The following is a 24,909-nucleotide window of genomic DNA, read 5'->3' on the forward strand; positions in this document are numbered from 1 at the left end:
TTCCGAATGGCCTGTGCAATGTAAGTCAATGGGGAAACACTCGAAAAGTAACAAGTAACTCGAATGCCGCACTATTTGTGCGAGTAGCGAATAGTGCAGAATTTGGGTCACTCGTTACATTGCGAGTTTTCCCCATTGACTTGCATTGCACAGGCTATTCGAAACGAATACGCGAGTATTAGACAGTACTCGTTATGAGTATAGCGAGTGCGAATAGTTAGATACTCGCTCAACTCTAGTTACAATTCAAGAAGAACGGATGACTAAATAGCAATCCATTAACGGATCTGTTCTCTATAGACTCCAATGTTAAAAAAATGGATCCACAGAATCAGTTATTTAACAACGGACAAGAAAGTTGTGGATGAAAGGAAAAAAGTGGGCTCAGCACTGATTATAAAAAATATATAAAAAAACTTTTATTGAAATCCAGTTAAAACAAGGTCTGGGAACACGTTGTACAAAATAGGAAGCAGGAGAAACTTAAGTTAAGTAATGTAATGTATGTACATAGTGACTGCACCAGCAGAATAGTGAGTACAGCTCTGGAGTATAATACAGGAGGTAACTCAGGATCAGTACAGGATAAGTAATGTATTTACACAGTGACTGCACCAGCAGAATAGTGAGTGCAGCTCTGGGATTACATACAGGGTGTAACTCAGGATCAGTACAGGATAAGTAATGTAATGTATGTACACAATGACTGCATCAGCAGAATAGTGAGTGCAGCTCTGGAGTATAATACAGGGTGTAACTCAGGATCAGTACAGGATAAGTAATGTAATGTATTTACACAGTGAGGCTATGTGCGCACGTGTGCGCTCTGCACCACACCTAAAAGGTGCGCTTCAGAGCGCAGCTGAAAAGCTCCGATCTGAAGCGCATGGTGCCGGCAGAGAACGTGCGCTCTGCATGCTGCCTCTCCCTATAGACAGCATGCAAACCGCACGGAAGAAGTGACATGTCACTTCTTAGAACGCAGCGATTCGGGCAGCAGCCGAATCGCTGCGTTCTAATATGCCACGTGCGCACTGCTCCTGCACAATCTCCATAGACTGTGCAGGGGACGCAGGACGCATGCAGTTACGCTACGCTGCAGATCGCAGCGTAACTGCATGTAATACGCACACGTGCGCACATAGCCTTACTCCACCAACAGAATAGTGAGTGCAGCTCTGGAGTATAATACAGGATGTAACTTAGGATCAGTACAGGGTCAGTAATGTAATGTATTTACACAGTGACTGCACCAGCAGAATAGTGAGTGCAGCTCTGGAGTATAATACAGGATGTAACTCCGGATCAGTACAGGATAAGTAATGTAATGTATTTACACAGTTACTCCACCAGCAGAATAGTGAGTGCAGCTCTGCAGTATAATACAGGAGGTAACTCAGGATCAGTACAGGATAAGTAATGTAATGTATGTACACAGTGACTGCACCAGCAGAATAGTGAGTGCAGCTCTGGATTATAATACAGGATGTAACTCAGGATCAGTACAGGATAACTAATGTAATGTATGTACACAGTGACTGCACCAGCAGAATAGTGATTGCAGCTCTGGAGTATAATACAGGATGTAACTCAGGATCAGTACAGGATAACTAATGTAATGTGTGTACACAGTGACTGCACCAGCAGAATAGGGAGTGCAGCTCTGGAGTATAATGCAGCATCTATTAGACGTGTATCTAGGCCTGTATTATATTGCACACAATGGTGCTCGAAGTTGGACTGACACGTCTAAGCTTGTGCATGTCTGTTAGATTTCAGTGTTTCCTAATAATCCTTATATATTTATAGATGTTGTTGCTATTGCATTCAGAATTGATCCAGTTTTTGCTACTTTAATTACAAGTCATAAAACTCTGCTCCATCTCTCCCTGCTGTGCGGACATCATGTAGTGAAACAGACGTCATTGCAGCATGTCACCAGGAGAGGGCGCCACAGTACACGAGACCATATAGGAGACGCCTGGAGCAATTTGTACCCAACCTGGGCATTACTGGATCAATCGGATTGTGCAGTGATAAAGTTTTAAAAAAATAAAAAAAACCTTAAACATTCAAATCACCCCCTTTCACCCCATTGAAAATAAAACAGTTTTAAAAAAATGAAATATATACACATTTGGTATCACAGAGTTCAGAAATACCGATCTATCAAAACATAGAATCAATCTGATTAGTATACTGCGTAGCGATTACAAAAAATTCAAATGCTAAAATTATGTTTTTTGGTCAAGCAACATTTTTTCAAAATACAATAACAGGCGATCAAAATGCAGCATCTGCACCAAAATGGTAATAAAAACGCCAGCTCAAGACGCAAAATAGAAGATGGCACTGAGCTACTCTTCTTTTTTTTTTTTTTTCTTTGTCGCTCCTAATTGGGAGACCCAGACAATTGGGTGTATAGCTACTGCCTCCGGAGGCCACACAAAGTATTACACTTAAAAGTGTAAGGCCCCTCCCCTTCTGGCTATACACCCCCCCGTGGGATCACGGGCTCCTCAGTTTTATGCTTTGTGCGAAGGAGGTCAGACATGCACGCATAGCTCCACTGTTTAGTCAGCAGCAGCTGCTGACTATGTCGGATGGAAGAAAAGAGGGCCCATACGGGGGCCCCCAGCATGCTCCCTTCTCACCCCACTTGCGGTCGGCGGTGTTTGTTAAGGTTGAGGTACCCATTGCGGGTACGGAGGCTGGAGCCCACATGCTGATTCCTTCCCCATCCCCATTAGGGCTCTGGGTGAAGTGGGACTTGACCGGTCTCCGGGCACTGAGACCGTGCTCCATCCACAGCCCCTGGAGGATCTGCTGGATACGGAGCGGAGTTTCCTCAGGGACAGGACCCTGCTTCATTAAGGTACTCCGTGTCCCCGTGCTTACCGCACGCACACTGCAGCATTGCTGGGTGTGTTAGTGCGCCGGGGTAAACAGCGCTGCTGCGCTTGTGCCGTTACTCACTACAGCTCTGCTGAGTGAGGAGACTTAGTATGATCGGCCGATCCGGCCGCTGGGGTCAGTGTTTACTGCGTCGCGGCTGGGATTTGTGGTGCGCCGGGGACTTCCGCGCTGGCCGTGCATATATGACGGCCGCGCTAGATTACTACAGTCCCCGGCTTTTGCGGCCTAGTTCGTATCGTTCCCGCCCCCAGACCTGCCAGTCAGGAGGAGGGCGGGACGCTGTACAGACCAGCAGCGCTAAGAGCTGGAGTCTGTTTTACATACTCCAGCCCTCACACTAGGCACAGTGGGACGCAGTTTCCCGCACTTTTGTTTGTGACGCCCACGGTCCGCCCCTCTTCACAGGACGCCGGCAGCCATTCCTGCCTGCACGCTGAGCTGCAGAGGGGAGGCTGGGAGACCCAGACAAGGGATTCTACGACCTCGCACCCGCTTTTCAGCGGGCGGTAAGCAGCCCTCAAGGGCTCTCCCCCACTTGTGCCATAGTGTACTTTGTATTTGTGCTGGCAATACTTTACACTGTACGGTCGCTGGTGATTTTCTGCTATATACCCTCCTTAGATTTCTCAAGGAGACAACAGCATGTCGTCCGCAAAAAGCAAAAGTGCCAAGGCACGGACTTTATGTGCTGCCTGTACCGCATGTGGGGCTGCTCTACCGGCAGGTTCCACTGACCCCCATTGTGTGCAGTGCTCGGCCCCTGTGGCAATTGCTCAGCCGGGGCCTCTGCTAGAGGTGACCCAGGGAGAACCACCTGTGAATGCTGTCCAGGTGACAGGGACGGAGTTTGCAGCTTTTGCTGACAGATTGTCTATGACTATGTCTAAAATTCTTGAAACATTGCAGTCTAGACCAGTAACTCAGACCATGGGCACTGTTGGTACATTGCCCCCTGGTCCCCCTCAGCTGGAACACTTCCTAGCTCCGGGGGTGTCACATGCACCCCAGGGTGACGGCTCTGACTCGGACGACAGTCCCAGACAACCTAAGCGGGCTCGCTATGAGCGACCCTCAACTTCATCACACTGGTCAGGGTCCCAGCGGGACGACTCTCTGTGTGATGAGGCGGATGTAACTGATCAGGATTCTGATACTGGGGCCGCTCTCAATCTAGATACCCCGGATGGTGACGCCATAGTGAATGATCTTATAGCGTCCATCAATAAAATGTTAGATATTTCTCCACAAGCTCCTCCTGCGGAGGAGGCAGCTTCACAGCAGGAGAAATTCCATTTCAGGTATCCCAAGCGTAAATTAAGCACTTTTCTGGACCACTCTGACTTTAGAGACGCAATCCAGAAACACCACGCTTATCCAGATAAGCGTTTCTCCAAACGGCTTAAAGATACGCGCTATCCTTTTCCCCCTGACGTGGTCAAGGGCTGGACACAGTGTCCCAAGGTGGACCCTCCAATCTCCAGGCTTGCAGCCAGATCTCTAGTTGCAGTGGAAGATGGAGCGGCACTTAAAGATGCCACTGACAGACAGATGGAGCTCTGGTTAAAATCCATCTATGAAGCTATTGGAGCGTCGTTGGCGCCAGCATTCGCAGCCGTATGGGCACTCCAAGCTATTTCAGCTGGCCTTACACAGGTCGACACGGTCACACGTACATCTGCTCCGCAGGTGGCACCATTGACCTCTCAAATGTCTGCATTCGCGTCTTACGCGATTAATGCTGTCCTAGACTCTACGAGCCGTACGGCGGTGGCGTCAGCCAACTCCGTGGTTTTACGCAGAGCCCTGTGGTTGAGAGAATGGAAGGCAGATTCTTCTTCCAAGAAGTGCTTAACCAGTTTGCCTTTTTCTCGTGACCGATTGTTTGGTGAGCGTTTGGATGAAATCATTAAACACTCCAAGGGTAAGGATTCAGCCTTACCGCAACCCAGACAAAACAAACCCCAACAGAGGAGGGGACAGTCTGGTTTTCGGTCCTTTCGAGGCTCAGGCAGGTCCCAATTCTACTCGTCCAAAAGGACTCAAAAGGATCAGAGGAGCTCAGATTCTTGGCGGACTCAATCACGCCCAAAAAAGCCAGCCGGAAGAACCGTTACCAAGACGGCTTCCTCATGACTTTCAGTCTCCTCTCTCCGCATCCTCGGTCGGTGGCAGGCTCTCCCGCTTTGGCGACATTTGGCTGTCACAGGTCAAACACCGTTGGGTGAGAGACATTCTGTCTCACGGGTACAGGATAGAGTTCAGCTCTCGTCCTCCAACTCGTTTCTTCAGAACTTCTCCACCGCCCGACCGAGCCGATGCTCTGCTGCAAGCGGTGTCCGCTCTAAAGGCGGAAGGAGTGGTGACTTCCGTTCCTCTTCAGGAACAAGGCCACGGTTTTTACTCCAATTTGTTTGTGGTGCCAAAGAAAGACGGGTCGTTCCGTCCCGTCCTGGATCTAAAGCTGCTCAACAAACACGTAAAAACCAGGAGGTTCCGGATGGAATCTCTCCGCTCCGTTATCGCCTCAATGTCTCAAGGAGATTTCCTAGCATCAATAGACATCAAGGATGCTTATCTCCACGTGCCGATTGCACCAGAGCATCAGCGTTTTCTACGCTTCGTTATAGGAAGCGAACACCTGCAGTTCGTAGCTCTACCTTTCGGGCTGGCGACAGCCCCTCGGGTCTTCACCAAGGTCATGGCAGCAGTAGTAGCAGTCCTGCACTCGCAAGGTCACTCTGTGATCCCGTATTTAGACGATCTACTTATCAAGGCACCCTCTCAAGAGGCATGCCAACACAGCCTGAACGTGGCACTGAAGACTCTCCAGAGTTTCGGGTGGATCATCAACTTTTCAAAGTCAAATCTAACCCCGACCCAATCACTAATATATCTTGGCATGGAGTTTCATACTCTCTCAGCGATAGTGAAACTTCCACTGGACAAACAGTGCTCGCTACAGACAGGGGTGCAATCTCTCCTGCAGGGCCAGTCGCACCCCTTGAGGCGCCTCATGCACTTCCTAGGGAAGATGGTAGCAGCAATGGAAGCAGTTCCTTTTGCGCAGTTTCATCTGCGTCCATTACAATGGGACATTCTCCGCCAATGGGACGGGAAGTCGACGTCCCTTGACAGGGAGGTCTCCCTCTCTCAGGCAGCCAAGGAATCTCTCCGGTGGTGGCTTCTTCCCACCTCATTGTCAAAAGGAAAGTCGTTCCTACCCCCATCCTGGGCGGTGGTCACGACAGATGCGAGTCTATCAGGGTGGGGAGCAGTGTTTCTCCACCACAGGGCTCAAGGTACGTGGACTCGGAAAGAGTCCACCCTTCAGATCAATGTTCTGGAAATCAGAGCAGTCTATCTTGCCCTACAAGCCTTCCAACAGTGGCTGGAAGGCAAGCAGATCCGAATTCAGTCGGACAACTCCACAGCGGTGGCATATATCAACCACCAAGGGGGAACACGCAGTCGGCAAGCCTTCCAGGAAGTCCGGCGGATTCTGACGTGGGTGGAAGACACGGCATCCACCATATCCGCAGTCCACATCCCAGGCGTAGAAAACTGGGAAGCAGACTTTCTCAGTCGCCAGGGCATGGACGCAGGGGAATGGTCCCTTCACCCGGACGTGTTTCAGGAGATCTGTCGCCGCTGGGGGATGCCGGACGTCGACCTGATGGCGTCACGGCACAACAACAAAGTCCCGGTTTTCATGGCACGGTCTCATGATCACCGAGCTCTGGCGGCAGACGCCTTAGTTCAAGATTGGTCGCAGTTCCGGCTACCGTATGTGTTCCCACCTCTGGCATTGTTGCCCAGAGTGCTCCGCAAAATCAGGTCCGACTGCCGCCGCGCCATTCTCGTCGCTCCAGACTGGCCAAGGAGGTCGTGGTACCCGGATCTGTGGCACCTCACGGTAGGCCATCCGTGGGCACTACCAGACCGTCCAGACTTGCTGTCTCAAGGGCCGTTTTTCCATCTGAATTCTGCGGCCCTGAACCTGACTGTGTGGCCATTGAGTCCTGGATCCTAGCGGCCTCAGGTTTATCTCATGAAGTGGTTGCCACCATGAGACAGGCTAGGAAGCCATCCTCCGCCAAGATCTACCACAGGACGTGGAGGATATTCCTATCTTGGTGCTCTGCTCAGGGAGTTTCTCCCTGGCCTTTTGCATTGCCTACTTTTCTTTCCTTCCTGCAGTCTGGGTTGGAAAAAGGTTTGTCGCTTGGCTCCCTTAAAGGTCAAGTCTCCGCGCTATCCGTATTTTTTCAGAAACGCCTGGCGCGACTTCCTCAGGTACGCACGTTCCTGCAAGGGGTTTGTCATATCGTCCCCCCTTACAAGCGGCCGTTGGAGCTCTGGGACCTGAACAAGGTTCTAATTGCTCTCCAGAAGCCGCCTTTCGAGCCTATGAAGGAGGTTTCCCTTTCTCGTCTTTCACAGAAAGTGGCCTTTCTAGTGGCGGTCACGTCTCTTCGGAGAGTGTCCGAGCTGGCGGCGTTATCATGCAGATCTCCATTCCTGGTGTTTCACCAGGACAAGGTAGTTCTGCGTCCAATTCCAGAATTTCTTCCCAAGGTGGTATCTTCCTTTCATCTCAATCAAGATATCACTTTACCGTCTTTGTGTCCGCATCCAGTTCACCAATTTGAAAAGGGTTTGCATTTATTGGATCTGGTGAGAGCACTCAGGATCTACATTTCCCGCACGGCGTCTCTGCGCCGCTCGGATGCACTCTTTGTCCTTGTCGCTGGTCAGCGTAAAGGGTCGCAAGCTTCCAAATCCACCCTTGCGCGGTGGATCAAGGAACCAATTCTTCACACCTACCGTTCGGCTGGGCTTCCGATTCCATCAGGGCTGAAGGCCCATTCTACCAGAGCCGTGGGTGCGTCCTGGGCATTACGGCACCAGGCTACGGCTCAGCAGGTGTGCCAGGCGGCTACCTGGTCGAGTCTGCACACTTTTACCAAGCATTATCAGGTGCATACCTACGCTTCGGCGGATGCCGGCCTAGGTAGACAAGTCCTTCAGGCGGCGGTGGCTCACCTGTAGGAAAGGGCTGTTTGACGGCCCTATCACGAGGTATTCTTTTACCCACCCAGGGACTGCTTTTGGACGTCCCAATTGTCTGGGTCTCCCAATTAGGAGCGACAAAGAAGAAGGGAATTTTGTTTACTTACCGTAAATTCCTTTTCTTCTAGCTCCAATTGGGAGACCCAGCACCCGCCCTGTTTTCTTAGGAAGTTTGTTTTTTTCGGGTGCACATGTTGTTCATGTTGAACAGTTCAGTTCTCCGAGGCTGTTTCTCGGGTTGAATTTGTATTTAAAACAGTTATTGGCTTTCCTCCTTCTTGCTTTTGTACTAAAACTGAGGAGCCCGTGATCCCACGGGGGGGTGTATAGCCAGAAGGGGAGGGGCCTTACACTTTTAAGTGTAATACTTTGTGTGGCCTCCGGAGGCAGTAGCTATACACCCAATTGTCTGGGTCTCCCAATTGGAGCTAGAAGAAAAGGAATTTACGGTAAGTAAACAAAATTCCCTTCTTTTTTGGGGACAAACATCTGAATTTACAATGTATCTCTATGTACCAGTATAATCTTCCTGTGAAGTCAGAGCCTGCAGTGTAGACCAATTATACAAAATTCTCGTAGGGATATAACTGGATCCTGTCACTGATGGCTTTATCGGTTTCCTACAATTATAAAGGTTGTGGAGTCCCAAAGACACTCCCACATAAAGAGAAATTCACATTTTTGCAGTTGTATTTTATTATTTTTTAGTAGTTTTATAGGCACAAAGAAATCTGATTATTTTCTTCGACTCTAGAATATAGGGACATAGAAATACATTGCTATGTACAGATGTACAGTGGGGAAAAAAGTCATTAGTCAGACACCAATTGTGCAAGTTCTCCAACATGATGAGATTTGCCTGTAATTGACTTCATGGGTGACCACAACTATGAGAGACAGAATGAGAAAAATCCAGAAAATCACCGCATCTGATTTGGCAAGATTTTTTTTTTTGCAAATTATGGTGGAAAATAAGTAATTAGTCACCTAAAATCATGCAAGATTTCTGGCTCTTACAGACCTGTAACCTCTTCTTTAAGAGGCTCCTCTGTCGTCCACTCATTACCTGTAGTAATGGCTCCTGTGTGAACTTGTTATCAGTATAAAAGACACCTGTCCACAACCTCAAACAGTCACACTCCAAACTCCACTATGGTGAAGACCAAACAGCCGTCAAAGGACACCAGAAACAAAATTGTAGCCCTGTAGCAGGCTGGGAGGACTGAATCTGCAATAGGCAAGCAGCTTGGTGTGATGAAATCAACTGTGGTAGCAATAATAAGAAAATGGAAGACATACAAGACCACTGATAATCTCCCTCAATCTGGGGCTCCACACAAGATCTCATCAAAATGATCACAAGAACGGTGAGCAAAAATCCCAAAACCACACGGGGGGACCTAGTGAATGACCTGCAAAGAGCTGGGACCACTGTAACAAAGGCTACCATCAGTAACCCACTACGGTGCCAGGAAGTCAGGTCCTGCAGTGCCAGACGTGTTCCCCTGCTTAAGCCAGTACATGTCCGGACCTGTCTCTGAAGTTTGCTAGAGAGTATTTGGATTATCCAGAAGAGTATTGGGAGAATGCCATATGATCTGATGAAACCAAAGTAGAACTGTTTGGTAGAAACACAACTCATCATGTTTGGAGGAGACAGAATGCTGAGTTGCATCCAAAGAACACCATAGCTACTGTGAAGCATGGGGGTGGCATCATCATGCTTTGGAGCTGCTTCTCTGGAAAGGTACCAGGATGATTGATCCATGTACATGAAAGAATAAATGGGGCCATTTATCACGTTAATTTGAGTGCAAATCTCCTTGGATCAGCAAGGGCATTGAAGATGAAACGTGGCTGGGTCTTTCATCATGATAATGATCCCAAGCACACTGCCAGGGCAACGAAGGAGTGGCTTCGTAAGAAGCATATGAAGGTGCTGGAGTGGCCTAGCCAGTCTCCAGACCTGAACTTCATAGAAAACCTTTGGAGGGGGTTGAAAGTCCATGTTGTCCAGCGACAGGCCCAAAACGTCACTGCTGCAGAGGAGATCTGCATGAGGAATGGGCCAACATACCACCAACAGTGTGTGCCAGCCTTTAGAAGACTTACAGAAAACATTTCACCTCTGTTATTGCCAACAGAGGATATAGAACAAAATATTGAGATGAACTTTTGTTATTGACCAAATACTTATTTTCCACCATAATTTGCAAAAAAAATCTTCCAAATCAGATGCGGTCATTTTCTGGATTTGTTTTCTCATTTTGTCTCTCATAGTGGTGGTCACCTATGATGTCAATTACAGACCGACCTCATCTTTATAAGGGGGAGAACATGCACAATTGGGGGCTGACTAAATACTTTTTTCCCCCACTGTATCCCTATGTACCTGTATAATCTGCTTCTGGATTCACTGCCTGCAATACAGCTCAAGTATACAAAATGTTCCTGTCTTCCACAATGTGTGCTGTGGATTGTAGCTAGAGCTGCTGCCTGCGATAACGAAGGTCGAGAGTTTGATTCCTGGAGCAATTGAAGAGAAGAATTATTTAATTTATGCCCGTGCAGAGAGATGCAACCCCGACCCCCCAGAAGGACGAGCTACGGAGGAAGTCGGGACAAAGCCTTGATTTATCTTTAAATGTTATAGTCATTTCCCTGTGTCTATTGCTCTCATCCTATTTCCAGCTGCAATAGAACTACAAGTCCCAGAATGGCAGAGAAGCTTCCACTGTCGCCTCTCCTCTAGGTTATAATGTAGAACACAAAATATGTAGGACTCCCCGGTGTCTCTGTGGTCAGAGATTACCCCGTCCTCCATGTTTGTTACCAGAAGATAAAGACCCGGCCTCAGATTACAGATATCAGAGGACGCTCAGCCGGGTGGATCCCGCAGAGGGTGACCCCAGAGACCGCGGCCAGAAAAACGGGTGTAAATTTCTCTAATGAATGGAATAAAGTGAATTTAGAGGAGTATTCACAGGATCGGAGATAACTCCTAGATCGGTCGAGGTCTGATCGCCGGGATCTGCACAGATGGTCAGAATAGGCACTCGTCTCCCCATTACAATGCAGCGATCGTGTGCGGCTGCTCCTCCACCATATTCATCCTCTATGGGACGTCCGGAGAAATCGAGCACAGCGCTCCAGTAATCCCACAGAGAATGGATGGAGCGGCCGCCGTGGTGATCAGATCTCCCCAAAGCTACAAGTTACCTCCATCATAGATTCTTCCTGCCGGATACCACTTGTATCCTCCTCCCCCACATTATTGGGTGTCTGATACCCTAGGTAGCCAAGCAGTGTGATACTATATACTCAGGAGAACCGCCTCACAGTCAGATTGGTCTAGTTGTCCATAGCGACCAATCACAGCTCAGCTTTCACTTTACCCCAGCAGCTTCAATGGTGAAAGCTGAACTCTTGTTGCTATAGGCAACCAGACCGATCTTACTGTGAGGCAATTCTCATCAATGAGACCCTAGTTACTTCTGTCCTGGTTGTTGACAGCCGTTGCTATAGTTACAGACTTTTGAGTGACTTATCAGGTTGCCCCACCTTAGCGGCTATATGGCTGCTGCCCCTGTAAGAGCGACTCTTTGGGCGCCGTTGTATTAATTCTTGAACACCCTTTGGACAAAAACTGATTTTGCATTCAGCACACAGACACCCATTGTCTCCTTTATTTCTCTAGAGACTAAATTCGGGGGTTAAATCTCGTGAATGGGAAGATTCCGAGTTGTAATGTTCCAGTATTGTTAGTCTGGTGTTAGCAAAATGTCACTCACATCAGGTGAAAGCTGGGGTTTACATTCAGCGGCGCCACACACAGATTATCTAATAATAATAATTGTATTCATTTATATAGCGCTATTAATTCCACAGCGCTTTACATCACTGCCTCATCAGTGACTGCATCACTGTCCCCATTGGGGCTCACAATCTAGAGTCCCTATCTGTATGTCGGAGGAAACCGGAGAACCCGGAGGAAACCCACGCAAACACGGGGAGAACATACAAACTCCTTGCAGATGTTGTCCTTGGTGGGATTTGAACCCGGGACCCCAGCGCTGCAAGACTGCAGTGCTAACCACTGAGCCACCACAAGACTGCAGTGCTAACCACTGAGCCACCACAAGACTGCAGTGCTAACCACTGAGCCACCACAAGACTGCAGTGCTAACCACTGAGCCACCACAAGACTGTAGTGAGTGCTAACCACTGAGCTACCACAGGACTGCAGTGATAACCACTGAGCCACCACAAGACTGAAGTGCTAACCACTGAGCCACTGTGCCGCCCGGTTATCTGCTTTATATAGAGGTTTTACAGCATCATTCATTCCCTGGTGCTGAACATGTGAAGAGTTCCCAGTTTCCATTAAACAACCCTAACATTTTTTCCATTGTTTCCATTTCTCCACCCGTACAATTCACCATTTAAATAACAGCACAATGAAGCGCAGCTAGTTTTGCGCTTCTTCCGAATCTCTCCCTTTTTTTCCCCGTTTTTTTGCTTCTTCCCCTCTTTGTTCTTCTTCCATTTTTTTCTCTCCATTTTTTTCTTTTGTCAATTCTTACAACTTTATTGATTACCTCACGTGCCTATGAGTCACGAGGATGACGTAATAAGTGTAGACATGGCTATTTTAGACATATATATATAGCAGCCTGCGGCCCCTCATTTGCTGTATTATTCCCTGTATATTGTCCTGATGAAGGGGACGGATATGTCCCTGAAACGCGTAGACCTTTACTTATGTGTTCCGGACTCCTGTGGTTTTGGCGCGGTATTTAATCCCGCTTTCCTCCTGACTTTGAGAATATGTGAAGAGGGGAGAGGACCCTGCCCCGGGGGCTTACACTCTACAAGTATCTAATCCTCTCACGTGTCATACCGCTTCTATGCTTAGTATCTAATCCTATCTAATCCTATCTGCTGCCTGTATCTAATGCTGTCATGTGTGATGCCGCTTGTGTGCCTGCATTCTCCAGCAGCACGCTGCTCTGTGTGTGTGGCTGCACTGAGTGCGCGTCTCCTCGGTGATATACGGTAGCGGTAGTTCCGGCTGTGTCTTCCTGGGATGCGCGCTGATCTGGAGGTGAGCTGTGCGCGGTGCGGCCGGGACCCTGCAATGTGTGTACATGGCCCCGTGCAGTCTATACTGCGCTCCCCACACACGTGACACGTAGAGCCCCGCACTGCGCTGTCTGCACCTGTGTGATCTGCAAAAGGGAGAAAAAAGAGGAAGGGCCCCGGAAAGATGAACAAATAATGTAAACTATATATAACTCTTTATTAAACAAAATGTCCAATATAAATAGATGAGAAGAACAGACAGGTGCAGATGTGACCACAAGAGACTGCCAGGAATGATGAGTCCCCTCCCCAGCAAAGGTGCTGAATCATAGCAATACAGCTGCATATCCAGAAGGCAATGTGTCACTATATGCAGAGAGGGATACAGACATAGCTACTAAATCAAAGGTATAAATCACAAACAATGGGGTTAAATAAGTCCCATGTCCCAAGCCCTTAGTAATGGACACAGGCCCAAAGTAGACAAATACACCCAAAGACAGCCTCAGTATATGCAGTGTAATAAACGCTAATATATACCTGGGAGAATTGAAGTCGAGGCGTAAAGCCACAGCACCAGGATGGGGGGGAGCCCCAACGCATGTTTCATGTTTTGCTGTGTAGCAGCGGCTTTTTCTCAGGGGATCATGATACGTGACATCCAGATCTGTATGGTGCTGAGCCACATAGCTCTGTATAGTGCCAAGTGACCTCTCCTATAGATCTGTCCACGGCTGAGTGACATCCCCTTAACATCTGTACAAGGCTGAATGACATCTCCTATAGCTCTATGCAGTGCTCAGTGACATCCCCTATATAGTTGTACAGTACTGAGTGTCATCCCCTATAGATCTGTATGGTGCTGAGTGACATCCCCTATAGCTCTGTGCAGTAGAGTGGCATCCCCTATAGATCTGTACAGTGCTGAGTGACATCCCCTATAGATCCGTGCAGTAGAGTGACATCCCCATATTGACCAGTACAGTGCTGTGACATCCCTTATAGATCTATACAGTGCCCAGTGACATCTACAGATCAGTAAAGTACACAGTGACACCCCCTATAGATCTGTAAAACATGCCATCCCCTATAGATTTCTACAGTGAACCGTGATATCCCCTATATATATGTAGAATGCACAGTGGCATCCCCTATAAATCTATACAGTGCCCAGTGACATCTACAGATCAGTAAAGTACACAGTGACATCCCCCTATAGATCTGTAAAATGAACAGTGACATGCCATCCCCTATAGATATGTAGAATGCACAGTGGCATCCCCTATAGATCTGTGCAGTGCCCAGTGACATTCCCTATTGATCTGTGGTGCTGGTCAGTGATGTCTCTTATAGATCAGTACAGTGCTCAATGACATCCACTATAAATCTGTACAGTGCTGAGTGATATCCCCTATAGATCTGTGTAGTGCTCTGTGACATCCCCTATAGAGCAGTACAATTCTTAGTGACATACCCTATAGATCAGTACAGTTCTCAGTGACATCCCCTATAGAGTTGTACAGTGCTTGGTGACATCCCCATATATCTTTTCAACGAACCGCAGCATCCCCTATAGATCTGTGTAGTGCTCAATGATGTCCCTTATAGACATATGGTGGTGCACCTATAGGATCCATGTACACGTATGTATCCTGTATATATTATTCGGTCATATACTTGCTGCCCCCTCTGCGCCATATTTCGGGGGCTGTTGTTGGGCGGCTGCCTCGTTCCTTATATAGATCAGTATACAGCTCTATATGAGTCTCCTGTAGCGTCAGCGCTGGTCACTGGTGACAGAACATGAGGAAGTGTCACTGTCACCATCACAGCCGGGAGCAGGGTGTGATCACATGGACCTTGTACTCACTGTTGGCTCGGGGACAGCGCAGCGTGCAGGTCTCTGCTGCTGTCATTTTAGGATTGGCCATGTAATACAGCGGCGGCCATATCATTGGTGCGGCCACACAGGGGCCCCAGAGGTAAAGGGGCCACATCCTCCTCCAAAGCAGGTAAAATTGTGTATTATAATGAGCTGCAGGACTACAAAGGGCCCATTTACATCTACAGTATAGTAATATAATGTGATGTAATTGGGGTGTTCCCCCCGCCCCCTCCCTCCATGTAACTCTCCTCTTGATACTTTGTAGTCATATATTATATGTTTTGTCATTGTCTCCAGTGCAGTGAAGTTTTCGGGGTCCCTTCGCTCAATTTTCTGTGAGCACTGCAGCTATGGGGGACGCCAACGATCCGCGCCGGCTCCTGGGCCACATCCGCTGTGTACTGGAGTGCATCGACTGCTTCCGCCGCGCTGTGCCCCTCCCCGAGGTCCTGTGCTACGTTCCTGGAGAAGTGCTGTACAAGATCTGTAAGGACCCCCGCACCGCGTCCTCCGCCCGCTCGCTGCTCACAGTGTGGGAGGCCCCGGAGTTCTCCAAGCAGAACCTTAAGACGCTGTCACGGGCCACGGTTGAAGTCCATAGAGGAAGCTGCATCCGAGCCACGGGAGAGGAATACGGCAACACTAATGGCCTCTGGGTGAAGCTCGGCAAGGTGGGTAATTCACAGCTACCCCCAGAAATTGTGTGACCCTCAAAGGACACGTTATCCGCCTAATCCTGGTGCAGATTGTGTTACACTGTTCCTTATCCTCCGGTCACATCCAGAGTTGCTGGATGTGTAGCACCCAGGGGGTAGGGGGTTAACCATACCCATCTCCAGGCCGGCTGATGTGTTCCAGGGATGTCACGGGTGGCCCTGCCTGGCTTCGTGCCCCAAGGTGGCCACAATAAATGTGGGGATAGGAGGTGATGATGGCGGTTGTTGTTGTGACGCCACCAGGGATTAGCCGCCGCTGCTGTCGCTGTCCTCCCGGGCGGATGGTAATAGCAGCTGAGATGGTATCGCTCCCCACAGGTGGAAATGAGGGTGGTGGGGACGGCTGGTGGCGCCAAAGCGCAGGGCGACGGTGACGGCAATGACAAAGACGACAACGGGGCTGCGGTGAAAAGTTCCCTTTACTCACAGTTCGTAAGATGGCCCGGTGGTGCCGCTCTCCACCGCGATGGGCTCCAGCCACTCCCGGGTAAATCAGAGGCAATCACCGGTGTATGTGGAGTGTAAGACCTTCCTCCTCTGCGCTTACTTGTGGATCCCCGTGGCTTGAAGCAACTTGGGGACTCCGGTGTTCTTGTAAAGTGTCCCATCCCGTATGTAGGTGGCGCGGATCCGCCATGGGGCCCGACCGTAATCTTGACCCCGGACCCCATGTGCCACTGTGCTCCGGGAAAATGGGTGGTGGGTGATGGGATTTGGAATCCCCATCCCCTGCAGATTCTGGTGGTCCTACGTGGAATATGTCCCACCCTAGGGCTCTGCACCCTGTCTGCGCTGGCACTGTGGGAACGGTTAGGCTCGACCTCCAGCTACCATGTTCTCCTCTGTCTCAATAGCTCCACCGGTTGCCTCTCGCCCTTTTCCAGTCAGCCCGGTTCTAGCAGGAGAAGCTCTGAAGCACTCTCTCCTGTGACCGTGTTGTTCAGAGTCTGAGACTATTCTAAATTGAAACTGTTTGTGTGTTCCTACTTCCTCAGTGCAGCCCCCACCTTTCTGATGACTCACCAGTGGTTGTCCCAGCAACCGGGAATTTCCCTTGCTGTCTGGCTTCCTGAGTTGTGTAAAGGCTGCTTTACACACAACGATATCGCTAACGATCTCGTTAGCGATGTGACACGCCCAGATCATTGTTACAATTTGCCGAGATCGCTCATAGGTTGTTTTATAGCGGTCACATGTACACATCTCACAAACGATGCTACATCGTTCAGCGATATATTGTTTGACCAAGGCGGTCATGTGGATGTTGTTCGTCGTTGGCAGGGTTTCAAACGTAGCAATATGTCTGCTGCGTTGCAAACGATGAACAATATTTTGATACTGAACGACGTGTCAACGATCAACGATTTTCACCCTATTTGCGATTGTTCGGAGTCGCTCGTAGGTGTCACACGCAACAACGTCGCTAACGATGCGTCACGAAAACCGTGACCCCGACGACATATCGTCAGATAAATCGTAGCGTGCAACTGTCTGAATCACTGGCTGGATGTTGTGTAAGTGAAAAACACCAGTGATTGACCTCTTCTTACCCGGGATAAGCATTGAAACTTAAATGAGATGCAATACCCTGTGGCGACTGAAGCCTCAGGGGCGCCACGGATGTCTTATATCACTGCTGCCCCCTGCTGGTTCAGCGTCTAATCACAGTAACTGCAGAAGTAGCCTTCAGAATTGTGCACGCAGCTCTGGAGGTGACTGGAGTATGTCATTCTGAATCAGTTAAAATGAAGCTTATATAACACTTGTAACTGCACCATTTGGACGAGCACTGAGCGCCCCAATAAGTGGAGTGATGCGGCTTCTTACTCCGGTCTCATTTCTGTAGGAGCAGATGGAGGAGTATAGAGATCGCTGTGACCTGGTGGAGGGCTGGGTCCTTCTCTACAAGCCGGGTGAGGGCGGTGACAGGCTGATTCCTGTCGAGATGGCCAAGAAAACCTACAGTCAGCAGCAGTTATTTGGGGTGGATTCCAAGCCCATAAGCAGGTGAGTTATAAGAATACATGTGACACAATGGAGAGCTGTATATACAGAACTGTGCAAAAGTTCTAGGCAGATGTGGAACAAATGCTGCAAAGCGAGAAAGCTTCTAAAAATACAAGTGCTAAATCCACAGATCAGTGGTTAGCTGGCCAAGATGTTTGGAATGAGTTTCTGTAAAAATTGTGTAAATGAAGAATGTGCGGAGGAAGACGATTAAGGCAAAGGCCGGTCATCAAATATTGATGGGATTCAGATTTTCTCCTTTGTTCGTTCACTTTGCTTTTTAATTCATAACAATAGTGCATTATTATTCTTTATGTGAAAGCTTCTTACTCGGCAGCACTTTTTCCACACCTGCCTAAAACTTTTGCACAGAACTGTATATAAAACACATTGCTAACCAGCTGTATATATGTCATGTATGATCCATATCTACCTGCAGTTTCACTGTTACCTTTTGGTCTTTTTTTCCATGTTTACAGATGGGAAGACGTCGTTGACGCCACTTACTCCATGCGTCTCAGCAGGAAACCCCAGATCACCGCACCGGACCTGGAGGCCGTGGCGAAATTACGGTGAGAGCCCATTATACCAGTGCCGGACTGAAAGGTCTACACTGGTAATACTTAATTTATTGAAAAGCACCTAATAAAATGTAAATGAGATAAATGAAATCGAACACTGATGAAAATTAGAGAACACTTTAAGATCCCTGCAAGTTATTGGTGTTAATCTGGCACCTAGTGCTTATTTCCTTTATTATCTGCCAAACACTATTTACCTGGCAGCCTAACTTTCCAGTTTCCACTGACTTTGCAAAAATGATGTGCCGTTCTAAAGTGACTGAAACCCTCCGGCAGCAGGTTGTCCAGATGAAGGCCAAAGATGTGACCCTATCAGCAATAGCAAGAGAAGTCGGTAGTTCCAAGTCTGTGATTTTGAAAATATTGCATCTTTACAACGTCACAAACTATTTCAAGTCTTCTAAGATGGCTGGTTGCCCTTAAAAGACAAATGCAAGAGAGGACAGGATAATGTAGAGAATCTCCATGGGTAATCGTTTCACCACTGCAGCTTGAATTGCTCGTCAGTTCTATACTGAACAGGGTAAGGATCTGTCTCGTCATACAGTGTCATGACGTTTAAGAGCATTTGGACTGAAGCCCACTCTGCAGTGACCAAACCTCTCATTAGCAGAAAGAATCACAAGGCTAGACTCACGTTTGGTGAGGAGCATGTTGTGTGGACAGAGGAGAAGTGTCCACAGGTCATTTTACTAATGAAAGAAAGTTTAATTTATTTGGGTCTGATGGGAATCATAATGTTTGTCCACAAACTGAGGAAAGACTGAACCCAAAGTGTGTTAAGAATTCAGTGACAGGCGGTGGAGGAAGGGTCATGGTTTGGGGAATGTTTTCTGCAGCAGGAGTTGGACCTCTCATACAGCTACATGGCAGAGTGATACAAGTGTAGATCAGAACCTTCTTCAGAAACATGTGGTTCCTTACGTGCATTAATCACTCAGTCAGACAGCATTTGTCATGGAGGACAATGCCTCCTGTCACACAGCAAAACAGAGAAAGCGGCTCCTGGAAACATTGAAATGGCCACAGCCCAGAGTCCTGATCTAAACCCAATAGAAAACCTCTGGAAAATCCTTGGTGACAAAGTTATGGCTAAGAAACTCACAACAATCAAAGAACTGTGGAAGAGACTGGAAGAAGAGTGGGCTAAAATCACACCAGAGCAGTGTGAGAGACTAGTGATGTCCTGTGGCCGCAGATGTGCTGAAGTCATTCACAGCGACGGCCGGTGCACGTACTACTGATTGGGGACTGTTGTTACCTGCAGAACATTTACTGATCATCTCTCTCAGTGCTACAGTCATTGCTGTTCTCTAATTATCAACATCACGTTTTGGGCAAAATAAAGGTTTTATGTTGATAAAGTTTGCATCTTTTGTAAAACCCTGTTCTAGAGGCACGGTGCACCCCTTACCCTGTTCTAGAGGCATGGTGCACCCCTTACCCTGTTCTAGAGGCATGGTGCACCCCTTACACAAAACCTCCAAATGTTGATCAATGTTTATTACATAATTTCTAAAAAAAAAAGCAAGTGATCATACATTGTTCTCTAATTTTGATCTCCAGTCTATATGTTTATGATATTCGTCACCTCTCGCCTCTTTTCCTCATCTGCAGGTTTATTCCTCCGTCCTGGACGTACGAGTGCGACGAGGATCTGGTTCACTTTTTATATGAACTTTTCGAGAAAGAGGACGAGAATTTGAGTAACATGAAGCAGTTCGTGGAGAGCATCAACGTGTCGTCAGCGACGGTACGGCACCGCGGCGTGACACGGCCTCGCAGTGCGCACACAGCCTCTGGCCATATCATAGACCTTTCATTTTTGTCGTGTTTTATTACCTCGCCCTGCGTCAACAGCCAAATGGCAGGACGGTCTGCCAACTGCAGAGCAGCCGCAATAGGGCAGATGAGGTGAAAATACAGTTAGGTCCAGAAATCTTTGGACAGTGACACAATTTTGGCGAGTTGGGCTCTGCATGCCACCACATTGGATTTGAAATGAAACCTCTACAACAGAATTCAAGTGCAGATTGTAACGTTTAATTTGAAGGTTTGAACAAAAATATCTGATAGAAATTGTAGGAATTGTACACATTTCTTTACAAACACTCCACATTTTAGGAGGTCAAAAGTAATTGGACAAATAAACCAAACCCAAACAAAATATTTTTATTTTCAATATTTTGTTGCGAATCCTTTGGAGGCAATCACTGCCTTAAGTCTGGAACCCATGGACATCACCAAACGCTGGGTTTCCTCCTTCTTAATGCTTTGCCAGGCCTTTACAGCCGCAGCCTTCAGGTCTTGCTTGTTTGTGGGTCTTTCCGTCTTAAGTCTGGATTTGAGCAAGTGAAATGCATGCTCAATTGGGTTAAGATCTGGTGATTGACTTGGCCATTGCAGAATGTTCCACTTTTTTGCACTCATGAACTCCTGGGTAGCTTTGGCTGTATGCTTGGGGTCATTGTCCATCTGTACTATGAAGCGCCGTCCGATCAACTTTGTGGCATTTGGCTGAATCTGGGCTGAAAGTATATCCCGGTACACTTCAGAATTCATCCGGCTACTCTTGTCTGCTGTTATGTCATCAATAAACACAAGTGACCCAGTGCCATTGAAAGCCATGCATGCCCATGCCATCACGTTGCCTCCACCATGTTTTACAGAGGATGTGGTGTGCCTTGGATCATGTGCCGTTCCCTTTCTTCTCCAAACTTTTTTTGTTCCCATCATTCTGGTACAGGTTGATCTTGGTCTCATCTGTCCATAGAATACTTTTCCAGAACTGAGCTGGCTTCATGAGGTGTTTTTCAGCAAATTTAACTCTGGCCTGTCTATTTTTGGAATTGATGAATGGTTTGCATCTAGATGTGAACCCTTTGTATTTACTTTCATGGAGTCTTCTATTTACTGTTGACTTAGAGACAGATACACCTACTTCACTGAGAGTGTTCTGGACTTCAGTTGATGTTGTGAACGGGTTCTTCTTTACCAAAGAAAGTATGCGGCGATCATCCACCACTGTTTTCATCTGTGGACACCCAGGCCTTTTTGAGTTCCCAAGCTCACCAGTCAATTCCTTTTTTCTCAGAATGTACCCGACTGTTGATTTTGCTACTCCAAGCATGTCTGCTATCTCTCTGATGGATTTTTTCTTTTTTTTCAGCCTCAGGATGTTCTGCTTCACCTCAATTGAGAGTTCCTTAGATCGCATGTTGTCTGGTCACAGCAACAGCTTCCAAATGCAAAACCACACACCTGTAATCAACCCCAGACCTTTTAACTACTTCATTGATTACAGGTTAACGAGGGAGACGCCTTCAGAGTTAATTGCAGCCCTTAGAGTCCCTTGTCCAATTACTTTTGGTCCCTTTAAAAAGAGGAGGCTATGCATTACAGAGCTATGATTCCTAAACCCTTTCTCCGATTTGGATGTGAAAACTCTCATATTGCAGCTGGGAGTGTGCACTTTCAGCCCATATTATATATATAATTGTATTTCTGAACATGTTTTTGTAAACAGCTAATATAACAAAACTTGTGTCACTGTCCAAATATTTCTGGACCTAACTGTATATCTCAGCTGCATAAATGACGGTGCAGGACGGAGGCGCACAAAAAGTGGCGCCTTCTTCTGATGCTGGATAAACCTTCCCACGTTTCTTCTGTGAAGGCAGCATGAACCCCTGGCTTTTCCCCAATGCTGCAGCTCCTGCAATAAAGCAGACCATGCAAGGTCATCGCCGTCCATGAGATAGGCACGTGTAGCAAAACAGCGCTGTGCAACGGCCTTTAGGGAAGCTGCCATTGCAGCCATATGGTTGTCACCCAGCTTTCCCAATGACTGCAGGGCTGATATTTACTGCAACTTATTCAATGGTCACATGCATGAAATCTGCCATTGTAGGAGGAGATCGATCTGTCCGCCTTGACTGATGGACAACATGACACGTATTGGGAAAGCGATGGGTCTGCTGATATTCCCTGGATCCGTCTGCACATGAAAGAAGGCACCATCATCAAGTAAGAGTGTGGAGTATATACTACAGGAGGTGGCCTACAACGATGGGAAGCGATGACTTTTACCACGTAGATGCGGTGGCAAAATATATTTATACCAGTAAAATATATCTTTGTACCGTGTTAGCCAGTAGAGATAAAAAAATTGTTTGTTAACTGCACTATTCTAAGTCCTGTTGTGTATTGCACTATTCTAAGTCCTGTTGTGTATAAATATGTGACTCTTCAGATTTTGTGTTATACCATGCCTGATGAAGAGACCTGAGTAGTCTCGAAAGCTTGCAATTATTACCATCTTTTCAGTTAGCCATTAAAAGGTATCAACCACTGAGGACTTCAGTTCTTTTAAACAATTTTTTTATATTTATACCATCAGAATGGAGAACTACGAGACTCATAGTCAGCAGTGCAGCCTGTGTTACTTGTGGCTCATTATGTGTTTCTCGTTACACATTGTAACATTTCCCTCTCATTATACAGGAAGATTCTGCTGACCGTCGACTTCAATGATAGGTGCTTCATGCCCAAGCGAGTTCTGATCTATGGGGGCACGAGGGACAACCTGCAGCAACTCAATGATGTCAGCATAGAGGAGTGAGTATGAGGGGTGCGGCAGGAGGTATTACAGGGGGGCTCAGGGGTCGTTATTTAATATTGGCTTTTTACATCAGATTCTGATTTATGTTGGATGTTTGTAATTCAAAGATTGTATCCTTTAAATTCGTCAAAGAGTTGGATATTGACTAAAAGGACCACTTAACATGCTGGTTATGGTGGTCTCCTTAAAAAGAGCCACTCATTGGCTAGTTCCTTCCTGGAGGGATATCTGGCTATTTTCTGTGTCGAGACTCCTAACAGAGGCTCCACAGACCTTTTCTGATTTGCAAAGATTGTATCCTGTTTTTCATTGAAAAATAAAACCTGGAAAATCTCATTTAAAGCGGTATTCCCACGTTTGGAAGGTATTTATTCTGACTTCATAACTAAGCTGTGAGTGTCCGGTGCTCGAGACGCCATTTCCATGGGTGTCGTTATGCACCATTACTCATGCGTAGAGACTTCATCAGATAGCATGACCCGACTGCAAAGGCAACGTATGAAGGTTCCAGAAGAAGTGGCTGATTTCTCTCTCGCCTCATTGGGGGACACAAGACCATGGTTATTTGCTGCTGGATCTAGGAGGCTGATACTAGGCAAATAAAAAAGTTAGCTCCCCTCAATCGGAGTATATCCACCAGCTAACAGCAAGCCCACTTAGGTTTTTGCTTACTGTCTGTGAAGGCGGACGTGGGTTTGCGGTCAGACCTGCTTTCCACCCTCTTTTTCTGTTTTTTTTTTTGTAATCTCTGCCCTTTTGTTTTTCAAGGTCTTCTCGTCGGGCAACAGGGTGTATCTCTTCACCCTGATTTCCCACCCATCAGATGGAGGGAACAGGATGATCTGATCCACTTGGTCCCCCTCCAGTCTGCAATGCCGATCTTCAATGTAACACTCTTGTGTCCAGGGCCTGAGATGTGGATATGTGCCTGCTCCCCCCCCAGCCCGCTTGCCTGCAAATCATTGCCAGGAGGAAGGCGGTCCACCAGTTGGTGCCTCAGATGCTGTTACGCTCAGTCCAGGAGTGGACCCACTGGGCCGTGCACCGGACTCCCCCAGGGAGGCCACCAGGAGCGAACCCCTATACAGGGACTGTCTGGCGACCACCCCAGAGGGCCTAGATGCACAGTGGCCGAAACACAGGCGGGATACCAGGAGCATCTTTGGAAAGTCCAGAGGGAATATTGAGGCCAGTCCCGTGATGACTTCGGACATGAGGGAATCGGAACGGATGCCGGAGCCGGGTGAAGACAGCAGGCGGAGTCCGGGTCCAGTGACTAGTGCAGGCTGGAGACTTCAAATGTAATCCGGAGCCGGTGGCGAAGTGAAGCAGAGGGACGATGGAGAGGTCCACTGCAAACGGACACCGGGGAATCTTCAGGGAGCCGGACCAGCTGTGGCACACACCGGGCGTCAGGTTCTGAAGACAGAGACAGAGTTAATCCGGGAACAGAACACAGAGGGCTTGAACACTATCACAAGATACTAAGCTGTGAGAACTTGTTGAACAAGCACCGCCCGTATGTAACAGGAAGTCCTTTATAACCTGCACCTGCAATCAGCCATCACCTGTTCCAGGGATGCTGGTCCTTTAAGAAAAGGTGAATGAGCGTACCTGCGCCCTAATGCTCATGCGCGAAGCCCGGGAGCCAGAGGCAAGCATAGGAGGCCGGGGACAGGACGCAGAGGAGCTGGAGGCAGAGTCCAGAGACGCAGCAAGCCGGGGGGACCGCCGAGCAAGAAGCATGGGGGACGCAGGGGAGCAGGAGCGGGAGCCGCGGCCACGGTTGGTGAGCACAGGGACTGGATCAGTGGGTATGGAGCGGCGCCGGGACACCGGACCGGATCAGTGGGTAAGGAGCGGTGACGGGACACCGGGGGCGTGACAGATGCCATAACCGCCTTCTGCGCTGCTTGCCCTTCAGCATCGGGAGGAAGGTCGTCATCCAGGTCTACTGCACCTGGCTGTCGGGTCCTGACTGCGCGGCGTGGGAGCTCCGCTGATTTGAAGTAACCTGCTACGCTGCGCGCC

At 48.1% G+C, this 24,909-nt stretch overlaps 1 protein-coding gene across 1 annotated transcript in view; it reads left to right on the top strand.

Annotated features, from left to right (window-relative positions):
* Positions 1 to 13,007: 13,007 nt before the first annotated feature.
* Positions 13,008 to 24,909, top strand: part of LOC142248980 (E3 ubiquitin-protein ligase HECTD3-like) — a 40,348-nt gene continuing 28,446 nt past the window's right edge. Inside the window, 7 exon segments of the mRNA XM_075320507.1 lie at positions 13,008 to 13,090; positions 15,251 to 15,624; positions 17,516 to 17,676; positions 18,156 to 18,248; positions 19,875 to 20,010; positions 22,168 to 22,283; positions 22,761 to 22,874. Coding sequence (XP_075176622.1) covers positions 15,304 to 15,624; positions 17,516 to 17,676; positions 18,156 to 18,248; positions 19,875 to 20,010; positions 22,168 to 22,283; positions 22,761 to 22,874 — 941 coding nt within the window. The 5' untranslated portion in view covers positions 13,008 to 13,090; positions 15,251 to 15,303.

This window comes from Anomaloglossus baeobatrachus, chromosome 8 (genome assembly GCF_048569485.1).
Source record: "Anomaloglossus baeobatrachus isolate aAnoBae1 chromosome 8, aAnoBae1.hap1, whole genome shotgun sequence".
NCBI lineage: Eukaryota > Metazoa > Chordata > Amphibia > Anura > Aromobatidae > Anomaloglossus > Anomaloglossus baeobatrachus.